Source organism: Ranitomeya imitator, chromosome 7 (assembly GCF_032444005.1).
Source record: "Ranitomeya imitator isolate aRanImi1 chromosome 7, aRanImi1.pri, whole genome shotgun sequence".
Classification (NCBI taxonomy): Eukaryota; Metazoa; Chordata; class Amphibia; order Anura; family Dendrobatidae; genus Ranitomeya; species Ranitomeya imitator.
In genome coordinates, this window is record NC_091288.1 from 50759515 (window position 1) to 50785963 (window position 26449).

General features: G+C 43.3%; 1 protein-coding gene across 1 annotated transcript in view; it reads right to left on the reverse strand.

Annotated features, from left to right (window-relative positions):
- The window catches only part of CCDC141 (coiled-coil domain containing 141), a 162768-nt gene that overhangs the window by 121591 nt on the left and 14728 nt on the right, over nt 1-26449 (reverse strand). The window contains exon 2 of the mRNA XM_069733219.1: nt 21379-21501. Within this exon, the coding sequence (XP_069589320.1) occupies nt 21379-21501 (123 nt within the window). The remainder of the gene's footprint in view (nt 1-21378; nt 21502-26449) is intronic.

The following is a 26449-nucleotide window of genomic DNA, read 5'->3' on the forward strand; positions in this document are numbered from 1 at the left end:
CACTTGTGTGGGGGTTTCAATGTTTAGGCACATCAGGGGCTCTCCTAATGCAACATGCCGTCCCATCTTACTTCCAGCCAATTTTGCATTGAAAAGTCAAACGGCGCTCCTTCCCTTCCGAGCTCTGCCATGCACCCAAACAGTGGTTTACCCCCACATATGGGGTATCAGCACACTCAGGACAAATTGCACAACAACGTTTGGGGTAGAATTTCTTCTGCTAACCTTGGAAAAATAAAAAATTGGGGGCAAAATTTTTGTGAAAAAATATTATTTTTTATTTTTACAGCTCTACATTATAAACTTCTGTGAAGCACTTTTTAGGTCAAAGTGCTCACCAGACATCTAGATAAGTTCCTTAGGGGATCTACTTTCCAAAATGGTGTCACTTGTAGGGGGTTTCAATGTTTAGGCACATTAGTGGCTCTCCAAAAGCAACATGGCATCCCATCTCAATTCCAGCCAATTTTGCATTGAAAAGTCAAATGGCGCTCCTTCACTTCCGAGCTGTGCCATGCACCCAAACAGTGGTTTACCCCCACATATGAGGTATCGGGGTACTCAGGACAAATTTTACAACAACTTTTGGGGTCCATTTTCTCCTGTTACCCTTGGTAAAATAAAACAAATTGGAGCTGAAGTAAATTTTTTGTGAAAAAAAAAAAAAAAAAAAAAAAAATGTTCATTTTTTTTTTTTAGAGGTCAACGCATTTCAATGTCCAACACGACCTCTTAATCAGGAAAAAAAATCTAACGTATAACCACTATAATTGTTACATTCCGTGGCTAGTAAAGATTATTATTTTGTTTACACATCGCAATTAATCGCTTCATATTGATATTCAATGCTCACGTGTGGATTAATTTGTAATGAACTGTACCATATGACAGTATTAATATAACCCCTATATCAAGGCTTGTACATATATTTCAATGTGTATTAATAAGAACCGTGACAGATAGGTAGCATTTAATGCATGCAGTCAAAGCTGCTAATATAGAAATGGCAGCTGTTAATGTATCATGCGAAACGCATTTAAATGTGTGCAGCTAATATGAACAACGATCAGCTTGATAGTGATATCTTATAGCACAGCTGTGAAACCATTATGCATACCATCTCATTGCGAGCAGCCGCGTGTGGATACAGCAGCTAATGGCTGCAAGTGTGGTCTTGTTAATTAAATAGAGCACCAAGTATAGAACCCAAGGATAGTTATGGAAACTAATATAGCATAACTATAATCTGGGCCGTTTGGTTTCAGTTCTTGTGTCCTGCATTTGGTAGACACCCTAATGGAAAAATAAACAGACCCCCATTATAAATAAAGGGATTTGTCTAATGGTTTTTGCATCCGTCATGCAACAAGTACAGCTTGCAAAAAACTAATGGTGATACTGGTGATTTATTCTTGTTCTGGTAACATTCATGTAGTGATGGTTGTTCTGGTGCTGTATTCATGTAGTGATGATGGTTCAGGTGATAAATATATCACTAGAATCACTATCAGTACATGAATATGAAGCCAAAATTATCATCATTACATAATTAGAGCACCAGAGCCATCAATAGTACATGAATATGACACCAGAAACATCAGTAAATAAACACATAATCAGAACCACCATCAGTACATGACTGCATCACCAGAACCACTATCATTACATGGATACATCAACAAACCCACCATCTGTACTTGACTACGTCACCAGAAACTCCATTAGTACATGAATACATGACTGGAACCAAGAATATTTGAATACAAGAACCAAGCTTTGTACAACGATCAACTGTAATATCAAGTCAGCCCCATAAACAATTGTTTTGCATAAACCTACAACTCCCAGTATGTCCTTAACAATGGTAAATGGATACTGGGAGTTGTTATTAAAAGGTATCAAAAGACTGCGGACCATAGAGCAACCACAGTACTGATGAGAATTAGTCAGTATCACAAACATTTACATTCAGGTACCTTATAGATGACATCTTATGGGGAGTTGTCTCTTTTTTTTTTTTTTTCATCTCCATCTTGTCTACATGACATCCACAGCTAGTCTCTGCAGACTTCCTTCTTTTCCGATCATATGCAGCACATCCTGACACAGTGCCCTTAAAAATAAGATTATTAAAATGCCCTCTGCATAAAATATATGTTCATATTATAAGCATCCTAAGGTATATAACCTCCACACTGTCTACCATTATCAGCTATAACTGCCACACCATCCACCTAAATGAACCACAGCCTGTACCATGACTGTCCCCTCTCTAATTTTCCATTATACTTTCTATATCTCCACACTGTCACCCCCGCCATACTAACCCCTCTCCATATTGTGTCTCCATTTCACGCTGTCCTCTTTCCATATCAATTCTGGTCCCCCTCTACACACTGTGTCGTCATATTGCCAACCACACTGTCCTCTTCAAACTGTAACCACTCCTTACACTGTCCCCCTACACAGTATGAAGGTCACCACATCCACCCATATGGTATGATATCCCCAACAAGCCGTCAATATATAGTATGGTCATCACCACCGCCCCCCATATATAGTATGATGTCTACAACAGACCCACATAAATAACATGATGTCCAAATCAGCCACCATGTATACTAAGATGGCCCCCACAGCACCTCATACAGTATTATGGCCAAAAAACAGCATCCCAAACAGTATGATATTCACCACAGCCCCCTATCCAGTATGGTCACCACAGCCCTCAGTATAATGACTTCCACAGCCCTATATACAGAATGGTCCCCACAGCTCCTCATATGCATTGCTGTTTCCCCACACACACCCTCATTTCATAGCTCCCCACAAAGTCCCTCATTTAATTTCCCCCCCAAGCACTCTCCCTCATTTCATATCTCCACACACTGCCTCTCATTTCATGTCCCCTTCAAAGCCCCTCATTGTATTTCCCTCTCTGCACGGACCCTCATTTTATTCCCCTAATCTGCACAGACCTCTATTTTATTCCCCCCAATCTGCATAGCTCCTCAGTTTATTCCCCCATCTATACAACCGCTCATTTTATTCTCCCCAGTCTGCACAGTCCCTCATTTTATTCCCCTATCTAAACAACCTCTTAATTTATTCCCCCATTTGTACAGCCCCTCATTTGATTCCCCCTCTGCACAGCCCCTTATTTTATCCCCTTCCATCTGCACAGCACCTCATTTTATTCTTCCAACTGCCCAGCTGCTAACTTTATTCCCACGCTGCCCAGCCCCTCAGTTTATTCCCCCCTCTGCACAGCTCCTCATCTTATTCTCCTCTGTGCACAGCCTCTCATTTTATTCCCCCCTCATCTGCACAGCCCCTCATTTTATTCCCCCATCTGCACAGCTCAGTTTATTCACCCGCTCTGTAAAACCCCTCAATTTATTCCCCCAATTGTATAGTCCTTCACTTTATTTCCCCCATCAGCACAACCCCTCATTTTATGCCCCTGCACAGTAATATGAGAATTAAAAAAAAAAAAAAAAAAGCTTATGCTCACCTAATACCAGCTCTTGTCCATCGTTACCTCTTCTGTGAAGTGCAGCAGTGGATGCTGGATGGCGGTTTGACATCAGTCCATCGCACTGTCCAACGTCCCCTATGTGCACCATCTTCAACAAGGCACAGGGCGGAAGTGGCCTGGGTCTTGTTAGAGATCCCGGCGGAGCAGGTGGCTGATTACCTCCATCACTCGCCTTCGTGCCTTTGCCCAGGCCGTCACGGTATCGAATGTTTGCTGCCGCCACAAGGTGCTGGGTGGCCACAGGCGTTCAGCAATTTTTTTTTTTAAAGTACACCCCCTTGGGTAGGCAGGAGGTGCTTACCCAGCCTACCCCTTGTCCTGACTCTGCCTATACTTACAATATGCTTGTATAATACAGCCACATATCATAGGAAATTGGACAGGTTTTATTTGCTACAATTGTATTACAAACTATCTGCAAGATACTTAACATTCCCTCCAAACAGCAGATAACTGGGTATTTCAAAGAAGATTTCAGCATCTTAAAACTTGAAAGAAACAGCTTGAAGTCTTATCCATTTTGAGATCTACATGAAAGTATAATGATAAAATGATTATGAAATTATTTGTAGTTGATTCATCACACCTTACACTTCACGCTGAGCGTGGAAGAATAACGACATAAAAAAATACCTTGAAATTAATATTTTTCATCTCATGGCTCAAAATGGAATGGCTAAGCGAAAAATACAACAAGCAGCTTACAAATTAAAGCATTAAAGTGGCTTACTTCACTGTTGGGGAGAATTACAAAAAACGGATCCACGTGCTAAAAGTGGATTGAGAAACAGAGCCTCCTCGTCTTGATTTCTTAGAACCCCGACTTAGTTTGAAATTTGTGTTCAAAATGCAATTCCACACTACAAATTTCCATTTTTTTCCCCAATGTATTCTAAATAGGTTCCAGTTGAGGTCTATCAGCAAGTAATGAACTGCATTTTAGATCCTTCATATACAGTACTATACTGTATACTAATATATTACGTGACTGGGCAATATACTACGTGACTGGGCAATATACTACGTGACTGGGCAATATACTACGTGGGCTGTGCAATATACTACGTGGCTGGGCAATATACTACGTGGCTGGGCAATATACTACGTGGCTGGCCAATATACTACGTGGCTGGCCAATATACTACATGACTGGGCAATATACTACGTGGCTGGGCAATATACTACGTGGCTGGGCAATATACTACGTGGCTGGGCAATATACTACGTGCCTGGGCAATATACTATGTGACTGGGCAATATACTACGTGACTGGGCAATATACTATGTGACTGGGCAATATACTAGGCGACTGGGCAATATACTATGTGACTGGGCAATATACTACGTCACTGGGCAATATACTACGTGGGCTGGGCAATATACTACGTCACTGGGCAATATACTGCATGGGCTGGGCAATATACTATGTGGCTGGGCAATATACTACGTGGCTGGGCAATATGCTACGTGGGCTGTGCAATATACTATGTGGGCTGTGCAATATACTACGTGGGCTGTGCAATATACTACGTGGCTGGGCAATTTACTACGTGGCTGGGCAATATACTACGTGGCTGTGCAATATACTACGTGGCTGGGCAATATACTACGTGGCTGGGCAATATACTACGTGGGCTGGGCAATATACTACGTGGGCTGTGCAATATACTACGTGGGCTGTGCAATATACTACGTGGCTGGGCAATATACTACGTGGCTGGGCAATATACTACGTGGCTGGACAATATACTACGTGGCTGGGCAATATACTACGTCACTGGGCAATATACTACGTGGCTGGGCAATACACTACGTGGACATGCATATTCTAGAATACTCGATGCGTTAGATTCGGGCCATCATCTAGTTTGTTATAATTATCGTAGAGCCCCATTGGACAAAGTTAACATTTCATTCTTAGCATGAAGTGAATTTTGGTAAAACAAAACCCATAAACAATGGTGGAATTTATTTCTCTGCAATTCATCCCCAAAAAAACAAACCCTCATACAGCTATGTTAACAAAAAAGTTATGACTCTTGGAAGGAGAGGTAGTAGAGGAGGCCACGGGGACTCTGTCGCGTAAGGTCCTGCATAAACCTGGAGTCAGCCCTGACAGCTAGTTATTACTTTTCATTATTGAAAATGAATTTGCTCATTATAAATAGTATAGGGTATAAGGTAAAAATAATAACTTGATGCATCAAATGGACACAAAATATTCCAGCGCAAGAATTAAAAACATTTCAGGGAGATTCATACAGTTTTTATTTTTTTACAGGACATTCAGGACATTTTTGCCACATATTCTTTAACAAAAGCAATGTCATTCTGTCAGGTTGTCTGGAATTCATAGTCTCTGCTCAAATAAATAACTTTTATTTTTACTATAAAAATCTACTAGATTGTACATAATGCATTTCCATCATGAGCGCATCTAGTGCATTATCTCCCCAAAAGTAAAGGTACCGTCACACTTAGCGACGCTGCAGCGATACCGACAACGATCCGGATCTCTGCAGCGTCGCTGTTTGGTCGCTGGAGAGCTGTCACACAGACAGCTCTCCAGCGACCAACGATCCCGAGGTCCCCGGTAACCAGGGTAAACATCGGGTAACTAAGCGCAGGGCCGCGCTTAGTAACCCGATGTTTACCCTGGTTACCATCCTAAAAAGTAAAAAAACAAATGCTACATACTTACCTACAGCCGTCTGTCCTCGGCGCTCTGCTTCTCTGGTCTGGCTGTGAGCGCCGGGCAGCCAGAAAGCAGAGCGGTGACGTCACCGCTCTGCATTCCGGCTGACCGACGCTCACAGCCAGAGCAGGAGGAGTGCAGAGCACAGCGCTGGAGGACAGACGGCTGTAGGTAAGTATGTAGTGTTTGTTTTTTTACTTTTAGGATGGTAACCAGGGTAAACATCGGGTTACTAAGCGCGGCCCTGCGCTTAGTTACCCGATGTTTACCCTGGTTACCAGCGAAGACATCGCTGAATCGGTGTCACACACGCCGATTCAGCGATGTCTACGGGGAGTCCAGCGACGAAATAAAGTTCTGGACTTTCTTCCCCGACCAGCGACAGCACAGCAGGGGCCTGATCGCTGCTGCCTGTCACACTGGACGATATCGCTAGCGAGGACGCTGCAACGTCACGGATCGCTAGCGATATCGTCTAGTGTGACAGTACCTTAATAGCACCATTATGCAAATGTGAAATAGTCACATTTCCAAACAAGAATGGTGTATTTTATGTTATTTGTCTGTTGCTCCCAGTAGTTTACTCGGTATCTGGAAACTAGAAATAAATAGCAGAGGAGGTATCCTGACACTCTACTTTCCATCTCCAGCACAGGGTGTGCTCTTGCTATAGCAGGAGAGGTAGAAATGGGAAAATGTTACTTCTAGCGCAACAGGATGGTATAAGGGAAAATGATATCCGGACCTTGGAGCATAGAAGGAGCCCAAAAATGTAGAATATCTGGCACTCTGTAAAAAAATAAACTTCTTCACCAGAACAATTGAAAATAGTTACATAGAGGATGTGTCTGATTAAGGGCGGTAACGTTCTTAGAATAGACCTGGACTTCTCAAGTTATATCTTGGAAAGCCCTTATTAGGCTATTTTTCTAGTCGTGTGTTAAAAATTTCAGTGCAAAATTTGCCACGAGTGCACTGTCATTTATTATTTTTTTTAATCAAAACAGGTTCTATCATATTATTACAACTGCGTTCTGCAGGACTTTGCCCTAAATTGAATAGTTTGCAAATGCACCTCTTAGGGTGCATGCAGGTTATCATACAGGTTCCTGCCTTGGGGTAGGTGCACAGTACCTTCCTAATCTTAAAAGGCTTTGAGGTCACTGGAGCATGTTTATTATAGAAATCAATTATTTGTTCTGGACTCTGGTACAGTGGCAAGATCCTTCCAACTAAGTTATTTTCTTTGATTTCCGTTCCTATAGTCACAGTTATTCCTTCTATCTCTAAAACACATTGGAAGACAACGCACCCTTAAATTGTTGATACGTTTGGCAGCTTCTGCTTTAGCTTGTCAGCATCAATCCAAAGCGGATGTATTTTCTTAAAATATAACCAGTTTCCAAAAACAGACTGTCAGCCCTGCGCTATGTCACTCAGGATCAATATGAATGAAATACACTCTTACTTCCTGAAATGCGACTTTTGGCTCTGCTTTCTTCCAGCTGTCAGTTATAACCAACTTTATACATTTCAGAACCATAACTTCTCAACTAAATTTATTACTTACAATTCCGATGTTAAGGAGTATTGGTATTAAACGCCAAAAAAGAAAAGTAGTGAAATTAAGGAAATCACAGGATGGATAGACATGTTAATGATCTGCAAATGATGAAAAACCTGAAATAACATTTTCAAAATATCTCGATTTATCCACTATTGAGTATGAGCACCACGTGTAGAAATCCCTGCACTTACAGACTTGGCTGCTATCAATTAGTTTATTAATGGTTGTCTGAGGAATGTTTACCCCACTGAATGCACTTGGGAAAATCATCAAGATCCGCTGCTGGCAGTTCCCTTTTGCGATTGTCCCCTGATGACTTCCCAGATGTGCTGGATTGGAGACAACTCCAGATAAGCTATAGTCAATGGCAGTAGTTTTGGCAGAGCAAGCTGCTCATAGTAGCATGATCAATATGTTGTCTGGTGTTGTCATGTTGAAAAACTGCTCTTTGGACACTTTGGAGAAATGACCGTACCACTGGTTCCACAACCCAGTCAGTGTAGCACAGAGTAGTTAGGGAACTTGCAATGAAGAATAGAGGAGTTTGGCTACAGTATGTAGCCTGTACATCCCCCATGTAACCGATGTTGCTGGTTTGCCAGGACTAGATGTTTCACAGTTCAATGAGGAGGATCACCATTTATAAATAAACTTTTTACTGAATGGGAACTTGGCAGGGAATATATACAAGAGCTAGTGGGTACACAACCTTATGAACATTTCCTTTACAACTCGAAGCATTTTCCACTCTATTTCAATTATTTACTCTTTACTTGTACTCTGCATTGACTGCTCCTCACTACTTCACAACAACCCAGCTCCACACTAGTCTTGTTTAACAGCTATAGATCCATAACTCCTGCCCCAGGGTACTCTATTCATCTCGCATACTGAGTCCTGTCTAGGCCTGTTACCACTTGGAGTTATGAACTCTAGACCTTACTGCTAGGAGTCCTCTCTCAGGACCCGTTTCCAATTATTCACACTCTCTCTGTCACCTCTGCTCCAGATCTTGCTATCCTTGTCCTCTCGGTCTCCGAACACTTTGGATACCCCAGAATGCAGCACTGCTCACACTGGACTACAGGTCCTTTCTCTACGCGCACCAGGCCCTATCTCCATCACTACCAGGAAACTGTCACTTTCACTTCATCTTACCATCCCCACTCTGGGCTAGTCCCAAACATTAACTATCACTATCTCTAATGTCAAACTATACATATTATCACCATGATTAATACAAGTCACAATTCACATTATAGATCACATTCCAGATTACATATTACAACCATTTACATATTATTCAAGGGGGAATGTGGGCAATACGTCCATCTTATATTTTCATTGTAAATAAATAAAAATTAAATATAAATAAAGAACCACTTATAACCTATAGACAAAAAGTAGGGATCCTAGGGTCAGGATAAGCTCATAAAAAAATAATAGAGCAGAAAAAATATATATGATAATAAGGAAAGGACTAGGGATGATAGTGGTGCCTCACCCTAAGCTGTACCCTTCCTTGCAGCGGAGGTTGGCACCCTGGGATACGAAATGGCGCCCCCGCTCAACGTCGACTGACCCTGATAACCCTAGTAGGTGTCCCTACCACAAGCCACCACCCAAACAAACACCACAGAAAAAAAAAAAAAACAGAAAAAAGTGTAAATGTACACTAAAATGCTGTAGCTGGTACTGACTGCTGATAGTGATGGTGAGCTTATTATAATAGACTCTAAGGCTACGTTCACATTGGCGTTCCGCCAATGTGCGTCGCTGTTGCGCCGGTGACGCAGCGGCGACGCGCCCCTATGTTTAACATAGGGGACGCGTGCGTTGTTTTGGTGGCGTTTTTGCCACGTGCGTCGTTTCCGACGCTAGCGTCGGACGCAAGAAAACGCTACATTGTAGCATTTTCTGTGCGTCCAATTTTCGTCAAAAACGACGCACGCGTCGCAAAACGCGCGCGTTTGCGCGCGTTTTTACGTGCGTCGCGCGTTGCGTCGCCGACGCAGGGCGGCGCAACGCTAGTGTGAACCTAGCATCAGAGATTACCAAGACTCTTACTAATGTGAATCACTAGAAGATAAGGTGATTTACAAAGATAAGATATAAACACTGTTTGATAACACACTTTACTCTTCTCAGAGGTAGATACAGGTGGAGTATAAGAAAAATTCTCAAGTAGTCACCTATTAGTAAACAGAAGAGTCTTGATACATCTTATGGTGTCGATGCCAGACAAAATATATATATAGGGACATGGCTATTAATGATATTTAGGTCAATCCCTTATAGTGCACAATGGCATCAGCACAAGAAAAAGATAAATTCATTCAAACATCTGAACGTAAATGATGGACAATGTTCAGTCCCTTTTTTTTTGGTGCACACTGGCATCGGCGCTAGACAGATAATAGGTTTATTCTCTTATATGAATATTTATAAGTGCATCGTGTCTCAAAAATAGAGCATAAATAATAAGCTGATCAAAGCTTAATGGCATCACCACCAGAAAAAATAAAACAGAGTCATAGCATATGCGAGGGCATCGTTGCCAGAGCGTATCATGATCCAGATATCATATACAGTGATATCGACGCCAGAAAAAAGTCCTAAATAGATTGACCTAAATATCATTAATAGCCATGTCCCTATATATATATTTTGTCTGGCATCGACACCATAAGATGTATCAAGACTCTTCTGTTTACTAATAGGTGACTACTTGAGAATTTTTCTTATACTCCACCTGTATCTACCTCTGAGAAGAGTAAAGTGTGTTATCAAACAGTGTTTATATCTTATCTTTGTAAATCACCTTATCTTCTAGTGATTCACATTAGTAAGAGTCTTGGTAATCTCTTAGAGTCTATTATAATAAGCTCACCATCACTATCAGCAGTCAGTACCAGCTACAGCATTTTAGTGTACATTTACACTTTTTTCTGTTTTGTTTTTTTTTTTTTTTTGTGGTGTTTGTTTGGGTGGTGGCTTGTGGTAGGGACACCTACTAGGGTTATCAGGGTCAGTCGACGCTGAGCGGGGGCGCCATTTCGTATCCCAGGGTGCCAACCTTCGCTGCAAGGAAGGGTACAGCTTAGGGTGAGGCACCACTATCATCCCTAGTCCTTTCCTTATTATCATATATATTTTTTCTGCTCTATTATTTTTTATGAGCTTATCCTGACCCTAGGATCCCTACTTTTTGTCTATAGGTTATAAGTGGTTCTTTATTTATATTTAATTTTTATTTATTTACAATAAAAATATATTTTTTAGGTCTTTTTTGTATTTTTTGGTTTTTTTCTAGTTGAATAGACCTTGGTCATTTGTTTCTGGTTTTTTTCATCTTATATTTTCACAGTCTGCGGTATTGGCATGACTCCACAGAAAAGGCACACACTGAATGTAGCAACAATCATGAGCAGATATTAAAAAGATAAACAAGTACATTAAGATTTTGTCTTGCTCAGGTAGCTCAAAGATGCTGCTCCACTAAGATCACAAGTCTGTGACTTTTGAAACTAGAATGCTGACTCTAACTCTACTCACCGAAGGACTGATTACATATCCCCTAATATGACCCAACTGTTTGTTGTGTGTTGTTTGTAAGAGAGCCAGTAGAGCTCCATGTTGGCTGCAGCGGTAATTTGTGCTGTAGTGGTAACTTCTCTGCTGGAGCAATGGCGGAGAGGCAGCACTGGTCCCAGGGAGGGTTAAGTACAACACTTTTCATTATGTTGAACAAGCACTGGCCAATTGGGTGAAAGAAAACAATATTCCAGGAAACGTCCTTTAACGGACCAACCCCATTTAATACTAGAAGTCCCGGGAATTTCAAGATTCCCCCCTGAAGTCCCGAGAGAGGGTCAAATGACCCTCAGTCCATATTGACACCTTAATTAGCATCCTTTCATTTGTAAATGTGCTCTTGCCTAAGGGTACCGTCACACAGTGGCATTTTGATCGCTACGACGGCACGATTTGTGATGTTCCAGCGATCTCGCTGTGTCTGACACGCTCCTGCGATCAGGGACCCCGCTGAGAATCGTACGTCGTAGCAGATCGTTTGAAACTTTCTTTCGTTGTCTAGTGTCCCGCTGTGGCGGCATGATCGCATGGTGTAACAAAGGTGTGCACGATATTGTATACGATGTGCGCATAGTAACCAACGGCTTCTACATCGCACACACGTCATGAAATTATCGCTCCAGCGTCGTACATTGCAAAGTGTGACAGCAGTCTACGACGCTGGAGCGATATTGTTACGATGCTGGAGCGTCACAGATCGTGCTGTCGTAGCGATCAAAATGCCACTGTGTGACGGTACCCTAAGGGTACCGTCACACTATACGATTTACCTACGATCACGACCAGCGATACGACCTGGCCGTGATCGTAGGTAAATCGTAGTGTGGTCGCTGGAGAGCTGTCACACAGACAGCTCTCCAGCGACCAACGATGCCGGTAACCAGGGTAAACATCGGGTTACTAAGCGCAGGACCGCGCTTAGTAACCCGATGTTTACCCTGGTTACCAGCGTAAAAAAAAACAAACAGCACATACTTACATTCCGGTGTCTGTCCCTTGTCGTCTGCTTCCCGCACTCACTGACTGCCGGCCGTAAAGTGAAAGCACAGCACAGCGGTGACGTCACCGCTGTGCTCTGCTTTCAGTTTACGGCCAGCAGTCAGTGAGTGCAGGAAGCAGACGGCAAGGGACCTGACGGACACCGGAATGTAAGTATGTGCTGTTTGTTGTTTTTTTTTTACATTTACGCTTGTAACCAGGGTAAACATCGGGTTACTAAGCGCGGCCCTGCGCTTAGTAACCCGATGTTTACCCTGGTTACAAGCGAATGCATCGCTAGATCGCATCGCTAGATCGGTGTCACACACACCGATCTAGCGATGACAGCGGGAGATCCAGCGACGAAAGAAAGTTCCAAACGATCTGCTACGACGTACGATTCTCAGCAGGATCCCTGATCGCTGCTGCGTGTCAGACACAGCGATATCGTAACGATATCGCTGGAACGTCACGAATCGTACCGTCGTAGCGATCGAAATGGCACTGTGTGACGGTACCCTAAGGAATCTGCAGGGGGGATTATCTAAGATAAGAGTGTTTAAACAGAAGAATGCAAGCTATTCCTGCGTGTGGGGGTTGCTGCTCACAAGAAAGAAAGACCCATGAATGTGGTTCATGGGTCTCCCAGAACTAATGGCATTTATTTCGGTCATTATCTTGCGGGGGGGGGGGGGGGTGACGAAGGTTCCATCACTACGTGACAGCTGGCCAGCAAACCTGGGAAACCCAAGGATCATTGCCACTATGACCCGAAACCACTTTCAAGACATCATGCAACACCTACGCTTTGATGACATGTTCACGCGCAGTGAGCGAGTGGAGACCGATAAGTTTGCTGCAATCTCCGATGTGTGGAGATCGTTTGTCACCAACTGCATCACATCCTACAAACCTGGTCGACACATCACTATTGATGAACAGCTTTTCCCGTCAAAGACTCGCTGCTGTTTTCTGCAATACATTGCAACAAAACCAGACAAGTTTGGCATCAAGTTTTGGGTGGCTTGCGACTTGAAATCAAAGTACATCTGTAATGTCCTCCCATATCTTGGCAAGGACCCCAGTCATCCCAGCGGGGAGAGATGGTCCGAAACTGTAGTGATGAGGCTGATGGAACGATTCATGGACAAGGGCAGAACTGTAACCACGGACAATTTCTTTACATCATTGTCACTTGCACGACTACTTAGCCAAGAAACCACTATCCTCGGCACAGTCAACAAGAGTCGCCGGGAAATTCCTCAATCCGCTAGACAGATGGACCGCACTGAATTCATCACTCAGATGTTTTCAACCACTGGTGCCACACTGACAGTGTATGCACCCAAACGAAAGAAGGCCGTCTACATTCTCAGCAGCATGCACAGCGTGGTTGAGACTGAGGATACCAACAAAAGGAAGCCCAACACGGTCACACAATACAACCACACAAAGTGCGGTGTGGATGTAATGGACCAAATGGTGCAGGAGTACAGCGTGCGTGCAGGAACACAGAGATGGCCAGTCGCTGTGTTCTACAACATGATTGACATGGCAGCACTCAATGCTCATGTTCTTTATCAGGCATGCACTGGGGTGCAGGAGAGACGGGTGGACTTTCTGGTTGAGCTTGCAAAAGAGTTAGGTGGCCGTCGTGTGACTGAAAAGAAGGCACGCAAGGAGAAACTCCTTTGGCAACTTCCTTCCACACCCAGCCCTGGCAAAAGGGTGAAGTGTCAGGTCAACCATCGATGCACGAACAATTGTGCAACTGAGAGATGTGTTGACTGCTACAAATACACGTGTGGCAAATGTACAAGGGACATACCCAGGCAGTGCCAGGTATGTTCCGACATGTTCAGACAGACTGCTGAGTGAGTGCTGAAATGCTAGTCACACAAGGACATGCCACTCACACACACACACACAGCCCCCCACTGCAGCCTATGGAAAATGTGTGGAATTGTTTTATTCCTTGTATTTTTTTAACATTTTTATAACAAAAATGAAAAGCATCCTTTGATGCGTGCTCCTTTACTCCCCTACCCCCATGTATTTGTCTTTACCCTTTCCCCCCCTCCCCTCTTCCCACTCCTCCACCAACATCCCTCCCTGTTGTATAATTTGATTATATTGTTTTCTTGTTCACAGTTTTATCGCAATTGTTTGGCCATGCTGCTTAGACACTGCTCATCTTGAAAATGTGACTATTTGTTTGATGTTGGTGTGAAATAACCCTTTAGTGAAAAAAAAATCTTATTGGTTTAAAAAAAAAAAAAAAAAAAAAAGCATCAAAACAAATAACAGTTGTTCTTTTGTATATTTTTCACACTAAAATTTCAGTCCTCTTGTGCGAATTTTTTTCGCGCCAAATTTGCACAAGAATGAACATGCTGTGATTTTTTTTTTCCGCTAGTGTGATTGAGGCATAAAGGTACAGTTACACGTTACGATCTCGTTGATGATATCGTTTGAAAACGTCATATGATCACGTCGTTCATGCAATGTCGTTTTCACATCGTTGCATGTAACGTGAAGATATCGGACGAACACATCGTTGGATCGCTGATCGCAGATTTGAGGTCAGGATCTCAAATCTGACGATCCTCGTCCAATTATGTGTCAGAAGATGTGCAGCATCGTTCAGTGTAACGCTGAGATGAACGATTTTGGTCTAAATTCTCCTATTCCTGCCATTGTGAAAAATCGTTCTGCAAATGTTTGCAATGAGGCTAACGCGGAGCCAAAATTTACATAGTTAACAAGATAGTTGCATGTGACGCCACTTGGACGATGTGAAACTGATTGCACGAACGATGTGATCACGTGACATTTCTAACTATATCGTCGACGAGATCATAACATGTAACGGTACCTTTGACCGCTGTGGATCCGCAGCAGTTTCCCCTGAGTTTACAGTACAATGTAAACTTATGGGAAACAAAAAACGCTGTGCACATGCTGCGGAAAAATCCGCGCGGAAACGCTGCGGATTACATTCCGCAGCATATCACTTCTTTTCTGCGGATATTCACCTGCTCCAATAGGAAACTGCAGATGAAAATCCGCAGAAGAAACCGCAGTAAAAAACGCGATAAATCCGCAGTAAAAACCGCAACGGGTTTTCACTGCGGATTTTGGAATTCCGCTGCGGAAAAATCCGCAGTGGAATCCGAAAGGACGCAGCACGCATCAAAGGATGCTTTTCATTTTTGTTATAAAAATGTTAAAAAAATACAAGGAATAAAACAATTCCACACATATTTTCCATAGGCTGCAGTGGGGGGCTGTGTGTGTGTGAGTGGCATGTCCTTGTGTGACTAGCATTTCACCACTCACTCAGCAGTCTGTCTGAACATGTCGGAACATACCTGGCACTGCCTGGGTATGTCCCTTGTACATTTGCCACACGTGTATTTGTAGCAGTCAACACATCTCTCAGTTGCACAATTGTGCACCTAGCCTTGGACACAAATGCTTCTGGTCATTACTCACAGATGTACCGTGCTCTAAAATTTCTAATTCTCTATTTAAAATATCTAAAAAATGATTCATTGTTTCAGCGCTTTTTTGCACAAATAATACTAAACTAAATACAATATGTATAGTCTTTATATTATCAAATACAATAAACTGAACAGAACTAAGGGTACCGTCATACTATACCATTTCGATCGCTACGACGGTACGATTCGTGACGTTCCAGCGATATCGTTACGATATCGCTGTGTCTGACACGCAGCAGCGATCAGGGATCCTGCTGAGAATCGTACGTCGTAGCAGATCGTATGGAACTTTCTTTCATCGCTGGATCTCCCGCTGTCATCGCTAGATCGGTGTGTGTGACACCGATCTAGCGATCTAGCGATGCGATCCAGCGATGCGTTCGCTTGTAACCAGGGTAAACATCGGGTAACTAAGCGCAGGGCCGCGCTTAGTAACCCGATGTTTACCCTGGTTACAAGCGTAAAACTAAAAAAAAACAAACAGCACATACTTACATTCTGGTGTCCGTCAGGTCCCTTGCCGTCTGCTTCCCGCACTGTGACTGCCGGCCGTAAAGTGAAAGCAGAGCACAGCGGCTATGCTTTCACTTTCACTTTACGGCCGGCAGTCAGTCAGTGCAGGAAGCAGACGGCAAGGGACCTGACGGACACCAGAATGTACGTATGTGCTGTTTGTTTGTTTTTTAGTTTTACGCTTGTAACCAGGGTAAACATCAGGTTACTAAGCGCGGTCCTGCGCTTAGTTACCCGATGTTTACCCTGGTTACCCAGGGACCTCGGCATCGTTGGTCGCTGGAGAGCTGTCTGTGTGACAGCTCCCCAGCGACCACACTACGATTTACCTACGATCACGGCCAGGTCATATCGCTGGTCGTGATCGTAGGTAAATCGTATAGTGTGACGGTACCCTTAAGGTACCGTCACACATAGCGATGCTGCAGCGATACCGACAACGATCCGGATCGCTGCAGCGTCGCTGTTTGGTCGCTGGAGAGCTGTCACACAGACAGCTCTCCAGCGACCAACGATCCCGAGGTCCCCAGTAACCAGGGTAAACATCGGGTAACTAAGCGCAGGGCCGCGCTTAGTAACCCGATGTTTACCCTGGTTACCATCCTAAAAAGTAAAAAAACAAACGCTACATACTTACCTTCTGCTGTCTGTCCTCGGCGCTCTGCTTCTCTGGTCTGGCTGTGAGCGCCGGGCAGCCAGAAAGCAGAGCGGTGACGTCACCGCTCTGCTTTCCGGCTGACCGACGCTCACAGCCAGAGCAGGAGGAGTGCAGAGCAGTGAGAGCACAGCGCTGGAGGACAGACGGCTGTAGGTAAGTATGTAGTGTTTGTTTTTTTACTTTTAGGATGGTAACCAGGGTAAACATCGGGTTACTAAGCGCGGCCCTGCGCTTAGTTACCCGATGTTTACCCTGGTTACCAGCAAAGACATCGCTGAATCGGTGTCACACACGCCGATTCAGCGATGTCTACGGGGAGTCCAGCGACGAAATAAAGTTCTGGACTTTCTTCCCTGACCAGTGACAGCACAGCAGGGGCCTGATCGCTGCTGCCTGTCACACTGGACGATATCGCTAGCGAGGACGCTGCAACGTCACGGATCGCTAGCGATATCATCTAGTGTGACGGTACCTTTACTGAGAAAAGTATAAGTTGCCATTTCTCTATACAACTACTTCCCCAATCCCTTGGTTCATCAACAATACGCTGCTACAAGTAAATACTGATTGTTCTAGTACATGAAGCATTATAGGTGAAATAGGTGAACTTGCTAGAGAAATGGTTTCACAACATCCTGTATGTTAATTTTCTGTATTTATACTTTACAATTTAAGTGGACATATAGCACTATATAATAGGGGTGTAACTTCACCACTTCTAGAATCCAACTTTTACTTAGTAATACTGTTTCCTCACTTGTTTTTGGTTTGTGCGGCTTGGGCGGTTATCCGTAAACGCAGCCCATTTATTTTTGGGGTTTGTCATTATTATTGGTTTGGGCAATTTCCTTCCCGCTGTATATCGTTTTGTGGTGGGAGTTATGTATGATTATCATTCAGCCCCCAATACAAACCGTCCCCCCCTTTCCCCTCCCCCTCTCCTTCCTTTTTTCTCCCCCCCCCCCTCTGTAAACCTGGCAGGAGGGGTCTATTTCATGTGTCGTAGTGATCTGTTTATCATGTATGCTACCTACACAGTATATACTTTGGCTAATCCCCCCTTTTTTTTTTTCCTCTGTCAGCTCTATGTTTGTCCTATTATTAACATATGGGGCGCTACCATTTGGCGGCTTTTGCTACCATTATCCCACTGTGTTATATGATCAATGTGACTATCATGCTGGGGCGCTCTAATATTTGTGTTTCAGTTGCTATGGCACCATTACCTAGCAACACCCACAGTATGGTTATTGCCCTCTGTAGCAGGTGCGTTACGCGATGTGAGATGCACGCCCCTGGCTATTTTTTGTTGCCATGATGACTTTTTAGCGTCACCCATTACATGGAGCCTGTATACGTTGTGGAGCGTACTATTTATACGCTGCGTCTGGTGTTTTATTTTTGTATTTGGCACCGCTGCATTACATATGGTTATAGACGCTCACAAGATGGCGTCTGTGCGCTCCACTGTTTGGAGCGCTCCTCTTCTGCGCAGGTACGGAAGTATGGTGCATAACCTGGCGTTGCTGTATTGCATCTCTATAGACGCCCACATCATGGCCATTGTGCGTTCCACTGTGTGGAGCGCACCTCCTCTGCACATGCACGGAAGTGAGGTGCACAATATGGCGGCTGCACTTCCGACATACTGACATGTTTTATAGACGCCCATAACATGGCGACTATGTGTTCCACTGTGTGGAGCGCACCTCTCCTGCGCATGTACGGAGGGTGAGGCGCACAACATGGTGGCCGCACTTCCGGTATACATACTAACATACGCCGGGCATACATGCTGTGTGAGTATATGATCTATCTATAAATGGTATTATTATTTTAACCAATGACAGGGTTTGGATCGGTGAGGGGCGGTGACCAGCATTGTAATATAAGGTCACTGTTTTAGGGGTGCGAGTGAGGATACATTTTGGACTGCAAACACAGACAGCCATACCTTGCCTGTGGGTACTCAGCCACTGCAGGACCCATTTTGAAATACGGACTCTATATGTTTTTCTCGCTTGGACTTGTGCCTTGTAGCACATTTATTTAAACTCCCCTGATGAGTCTCCTACACTGGTGATGAAACGCGTAGGGAGAAGAGGACATCTGTTTATTCACATTCATCTGGTGGTTGTCCATAGCAGGGTCCACTTGGGGCCTGTCCTTGTAAGGACAGGAGTTACACAGGGGTTACAGGGTAGACAGCATTGATGTGCCCCAACCCGTTGACTCTCCCCTGGACCGTTACTCCACAGCCTTACTGGCTGAAAAATTCATCATATCCATGTGTCCGTCTTGAATGGTGAGACCGTTCCATTCTTTTATATATTCTTTGAGCACTGTTTTTTTTTTAGCACTTTTGTATGTATATTTGTTTGTTGGGTTCTAATATTTTATGGCATTCTTATTAAAAGTTAAGTTTTATTATTGGTAACCCTCCATAGCTGATGGTATCTGTATTACTTTACAATTTACACCATTAATTTGCATTATTTGGTTTTCCAATGCATTTTTAGGATAGACCGGAGTTACTTGATCATCAGAGTAGAGCGGTACTATGGGGTTTTGTATATGTAAAAAGGATGTACTTCTAGATTATAACAGCACAGCTTACTTGGACATATACCAGTGTCTGATTAGGGTCTCTTAAGGTACCGTCACACTAAGCGACGCTGCAGCGATACCGACAACGATCCGGATCGCTGCAGCGTCGCTGTTTGGTCGCTGGAGAGCTGTCACACAGACCGCTCTCCAGCGACCAACGATGCCGGTAACCAGGGTAAACATCGGGTTACTAAGCGCAGGGCCGCGCTTAGTAACCCGATGTTTACCCTGGTTACCATCGTTAAAGTAAAAAAAACAACCACTACATACTTACCTACCGCTGTCTGTCCCCGCTCTGCTTTCCGGCCGCTGTGCTCACAGCCAGAGCAGAGAAGCACAGCGCCGGGGACAGACAGCGGTAGGTAAGTATGTAGTGGTTGTTTTTTTTACTTTAACGATGGTAACCAGGGTAAACATCGGGTTACTAAGCGCGGCCCTGCGCTTAGTAACCCGATGTTTACCCTGGTTACCAGCGAAGACATCGCTGAATCGGCATCACACATGCCGATTCAGCGATGTCAGCGGGAGATCCAGCGACGAAATAAAGTTCTGGACTTTCTTCCCCGACCAGCGACATCACAGCAGGGGCCTGATCGCTGCTGCCTGTCACACTGGACGATATCGCTAGCCAGGACGCTGCAACGTCACGGATCGCTAGCGATATCGTCTAGTGTGACGGTACCTTTAGACTCATTTATTAAGTGTTAAGCTTTAGTCACACTAAATGACTTACCAACGATCACGACCAGCGATACGACCTGGCCGTGATCGTTGGTAAGTCGTTGTGTGGTCGCTGGGGAGCTGTCACACAGACAGCTCTCTCCAGTGACCAACGATCAGGGGAACGACTTCAGCATTGTTGAAACTGTCTTCAACGATGCCGAAGTCCCCGGGTAACCAGGGTAAACATCGGGTTACTAAGAGCAGGGCCGCGCTTAGTAACCCGATATTTACCCTGGTTACCATTGTAAAAGTAAAAAAAAAAAAACACTACATACTCACATTCTGATGTCTGTCACGTCCCCCGCCGTCAGCTTCCCTGCACTGTGTCGGGGCCGGCCGTAACAGCGGTGACGTCACCGCTGTGCTCTGCTTTACGGCCGGCGCTGACACAGTCCGTGCAGGGAAGCTGACGGCGGGGGACGTGACAGACATCGGAATGTGAGTATGTACTGTTTTGTTTTTTTTTTTACTTTTACAATGGTAACCAGGGTAAATATTGGGTTACTAAGCGCGGCCCTGCACTTAGTAACCCGATAGTTACCCTGGTTACAAGTGAACACATCGCTGGATCGGCGTCACACACGCCGATCCAGCGATGACAGCGGGTGATCAGCGACCAAAAAATGGTTCTGATCATTCCCCAATGACCAACGATCTCCCAGCAGGGGCCTGATCATTGGTCGCTGTCACACATAACGAGATCGTTAGCGGGATCGTTGCTACATCACAAAAAGTGTGACGTTGCAACGATATCGTTAACGATATCATTATGTGTGACTCCAGCTTTTGTCGCTATTGTCTTCAAAGTCAGCTCCAAATGGGTTTGGCTTCAACTGTACTGATCTTTCCGGAGCCCTTAATGGAGCCGTTCTGGACAAAGGATACTCTAAAATTCTTGGTGTCATAGCCTCACCCAGTAATCACAAAAAAACTTGCTCAATTTTTTTTTTTTTAACACTTATACAGGTGGACAAGTACTCTTATCCTGGGGGCCTTTACCTTGATTTTGTAGAGAAGTGCACTGTGGTCTTGAAGCAGTTTTTTGGCTTCATCTTGGTTTTCCCCAATCTCCAGTAAATTTGGTATGGCTTCTGCCAGCTGCAACTGGACTATTTCTCCACTCTGAAAAAAAACAAACAACAAAACATTCAGTTTTTTGCACTTCATGGAAGTTTATATTAGCAAAAGTAAGCAATATAAAGGTCTTCATGTCAGAGAATGAACTTTAGACAATAGAATATGTTCAGTATTATTCTTTCTAAATCATCCAATTATAGTCCTGATCTCTACCTACAACTGTGTATAGTAGGTATCTGTGTTACACCATCTATTTTATCATTTATTCGGCGTCACTGAGCTTCAAAGAAAATCATAGTTCACATTCTGTATTCACCCATTTCATCTGGTCCCTCCTGTTATCATTAGGGTGAATGTAATGCAAGATCCTGGAAGAATTGAACAAAGGGCTTAAAAAAACCATCAGGTAAGTTTTTTAATGCTGAATTTATCAGGAACAACTCCACTTTAAGTATTCAATAGACAGGGAATTGACTTAACATTTTTTATCTCAACATAACATTTGATGTATTCAGCAGTGAGGCACATGATCAGAAATGAGCAGTAGTTTACATGACGAGAAAGGTTAGAAGAAGAAACCACTAGGTACTGGTAAGTTTCTAAATGTACAATGAATTTGAATGAAAATGAATTTGGAATTGAGATACCAAATAAAGTCTGGAACAGCCGACACGCTGCTGATCCTGTCCAGGAGGAGATGGTCTAGTATGGCCAATATGTAGACCATGTGGGGAAAAAAAAGGGATTTTTGTTGTTACAAATAAAACCCTCCTTACACCCGGCGATGAAAAGATTTAATGATAGTGAAAACATAAAATAATATTGACTTATCAAATGCTTGATCTATAAGAATGAATCGTTTTAACTCAGAAAAATAACTACCATAGCAATTGAAATGATGTTGCATGGCCAACATAGCTAGCGGGTGGGGAATAACAGAATACAAATTATATTGCAGGTAAGGAAAGAAAAACTATCCTTCCAATGGAATTTATCAAAAGCTTCAATAACACAAGATGTGCCTTTAAGATAGCCAGTGATTCTGGTGACTGGGGACTGTAAATGTTCATCAAACCACTCACTTAGACCTTCATTAAGGGAATTGATGCTAGTAATTATGGGGCATTACTGAGTAGGAAAATTCCCTTTTAGTAGTCTTAGGTAACCCATGAAATATTAGAATAATAGAGTGATCAGGCAACAAAGTGTCATGATTCCACCACTCATGGTGTCCTAGAGACGCATGACACATTGAGTGACAGCTCAGCTGTTCTATAGAATCAAGGACATGGTGGGCTGTTAGTATTGTGAGTGACAGCCCAGCCACCCAATTAGAGGCAGGGACATGCTGGGCTGTCAGTATTCTGAGTGATAGCCCAGCCACTCAATCAGGCCAGGCCTGCTGGGTTTCCTTCAGGTGTAACCCGTTCAGGGTGATTACCTGGCTATTTAGCTGGCTGGAGATGGACAGACCATTGCCAGTCATAGCTTTCATCCTCGGTTTGTGTTCCATGTGCTTAGAGTTCTGCCATTCTGATCTTTGTTGCCTGACCTGAACTTTACTTTTTGACTATTCTCTTGTACTGCCCCTTTGCCTTTGATGTACTCTGACCTTTGCTGTCTGACCTCAGACTTTACCTTCTGACCATTATTTTGATTTACCCTTTTGTCTTTGATGTGCTCTCATGGTATTTGACCCCAGACTCCTCAGCGTCACACATATATTTTTTTTAGATTTTATATTGGTAGACCCTAAAGTAATCCCATTATCAAGACAACTAGACAGTATACATTCGAAAGACAAAGTTGGATCTAATTTTAGTGGTTTACATGTGGCGTTGTTAAGTAAAATAGAACTAAGCATGCTTTAAATATAAAGATGTATCCAAAACAACTACAAAATCTGCTTTGTTTGACTGTCAGACGGTTAAATTTTGATTACCCTGTAACTCATCAATAGTTTTAAAATGTTCCCTTCTTAAATTTCTACAAAAAGGTTGATTTTAGTTTGGTCATACAATATTGTTAGAGCATTCTCAACAATTGGTTGAAATAAATCCATGGCTGGTATTCTAGATTCCAAAGGGTAATAGATGGGATTGTTAAAGGCAACTTTAATATCTTCATCTATTGGGTGAAATGCTCTGTTGATTTCCCCCTGCAAATGTTGTAATGTAAGAAGAGCAGTCTATTCTTTGAACGAGAAAGAAGAGAAAATATTTTTTATGGTATTATTTAGGTTTATTCATTTGAATATCAGATAGAAGGTCTCGAAAAAAGTGTCTTAATGTCATCGGGCAAGTTTATTGTCATCCCTGACAGTATGAAAAAGATTGAAGTTCTTACTAAGAACAAAATTAAAGAGGTATTCCCATCTCCAAGATCCTATCCCAATATGTAGTAGGTGTAATAATAATATTAGCAAATGCTTCCAATTAGAAATGTAGTGTAATTTTTCTAATTCACTATGTTTTTCCTCATGTGCAGGCATTGCAGGACCTTAGGTGTCCATGGTTACAACCTCTGATATAGTGACAGTTAGTTGCTAAAGGTCTTAACTATGGATACTTAAGGTTCTGCAATGCCTGCTCATGAGGATAGAGATATAGTGAATCAGAAAAACTATACTACATTTCTAATTGGAGGTATTTGCTAATATTATTATTATTACACCTACTTCATATTGGGATAGGATCGTGGAGATGGGAATACCCCTTTAAGTCTTGTCGCCAGAACATCTATCTGAACAGGGGACAAAATTGTGGGGGGGAGAGTATCAACACACTTTGGAGTTTGGTGATTGCTCACTGTTACTCAAAGAATGTGTATATGTTGGTTCTGGAGGATTACACTATGCTGATATATAGTTTTTTTGAGGAAATTGCTTCAGGAAATATTCTATTATTTATTTTTGGAAGAGTACTTTTTTGTGCATGCTTTTTATTGGATTGTGCCTAGATTGGAGAGATTTCCTTCAGAATCCACTTCAAATAAGTGATGTGAACCTTCTTTTTACCAAGTAGGTGTTTCTCAAAACCTCGTCAGAAAAAAAAACTATGGCAATTAAACCTCTTCATGCAAACAAAAAAAAAAAAAAAGATTTCCCATTGAAATGAAAAGGAAGAGTTTTCCAAGCATTGTTTCACATTATTTTGAGAGAGATTTTGAAGAGGATTCAATCCAACTAAGTGTAAACCTAGCCTAGCAATGTCTGCAATGAGTGGTGCTGAGGCTATCCAACGGTATCGCTGACTAATGAGGGATTGCTGACTGTTTATTAAAGAGAATCTGTCAGCAGGTTTTTGCTATGTGATCTAAAGACAGCACGCGGTAGGGATTGAGGCACAGAATTCCAGGATGAGTCTCTTATCTCTTATGAGTATTTTTTTTTCCATATTTTTTTCACCAGGAGATTATCACTGCTTGGACTACAGCTGCTGTGAGCCCTGGTCCGACCACACCCCTTCCCCTGATAAGCAGCTCACTGTCAATAGACAATGTACACAGAAAGCTGTGGTGTAGGACGGGTAAGCTTTTGAGCTGTGCTAAATGCTTCATCTAAAATCTGTGATGGTGTCACAACTGCTACACCCAGTAAACTAAGTGATGCATCCCTAGAATCAGGGTCTCTTTTGCTACATTATGCTGCTCTCAGATGAAGTAGAAAAAACCTGGTTACAGGTTCCCTTTAAGCATGCAAATTGCCTCTTCTAAGAGCAAGAGGCCTTGAACTCTAGTGCTACCTATTGGAAGAAGCAGGTCTAAAAGTCAATATTGACCCTTTAAATGAGCCTTGTCACATGACTAAGGGCCCCGTCACACTTAGCGATGCTAAAGCGATCCCGACAACGATACGACCTGTCAGGGATCGTTGCTGCGTCGCTATGTGGTCGCTGGTGAGATGTCAAACAGTGCGATCTTCCCAACGACGCAGCAGCGATGCGGCGACCTGTACAACAATGTCGTTGGTCGTTGTGACCCTGTCACATGGCAGCTATTATGACGATTCAGACCTCGATGAGGGACGTCCGGTGTGACGTTGTAGTCACACAGGCGTGCATTTGCGTTGCCTTTTCCGCGCCCATTCAGTTCCGATTGGTGGTCGCTACTGCGTTCTGATTGGCGGCCTTGCCTTATGAGGCGACACAATAGCCCTTCCGTCCTTTGTTCCTGACCGCGTGGTGGTTTGCAGATTAAGGAAAAATGAAAACGCATTTGAGACCCCAAACGATACCTACCATGCACAAAATATAGGTGTCAGAAGAACCGTTGAAGAATAGATAAATCGAAGAGGAGTCGCAGGCCGGAGAACTCTACAACGATCTGCAAATCACCACGCGGTCAGGAACAAAGGATGGAAGCGCTACTATGTCGCCTTCTGTTGAAGGCATGACCGCCAATCAGAACGCAGTAGCGACCACCAATCGGAGCGGAGGGGTGGGGAAAAGGCAACGCAAATGCACGCCTATGTGTCGGTGTCTGAGTCGTCAACGAGGTCGTTGGTAAGGTGTCAAACACAGCGATGTGTGCTACCCAGCGGGACCTCAACGATCAAAAAAAGGTCCAGGCCATTCCGACATGACCAGCGATCTCACAGCAGGGGCCTGGTCGCTGCTACGTGTCAAACATAGCGAGATCGCTACTGAGGTCGCTGTTGCGTCACAAAACTTGTGACTCAGCAGCGATCTTGCTAGCGACCTCGCTTAGTGTGAAGTAGCCTTTGGGGTAAATAAGCAGTAACTGTTCTTGACAGTAGTATTTGACAGACCTTACCTTTTTAGAGAAATAATGGGGTGTATTCCATCTCCTCCTTTCCTCAACTTTATCTCCTCCATTAATTTCTTGTTTGTTCATGATACACTACCATTCAGTTCTAAAAAAAAAATTCAACCTTTATGGGTATATAAGATATTAACTGCTTTGGTCTACGCCTGGAATGACGTGAATGGCTTCTCAGATTTCATACCTTTTATCAACTATTGTTTTGGAAATA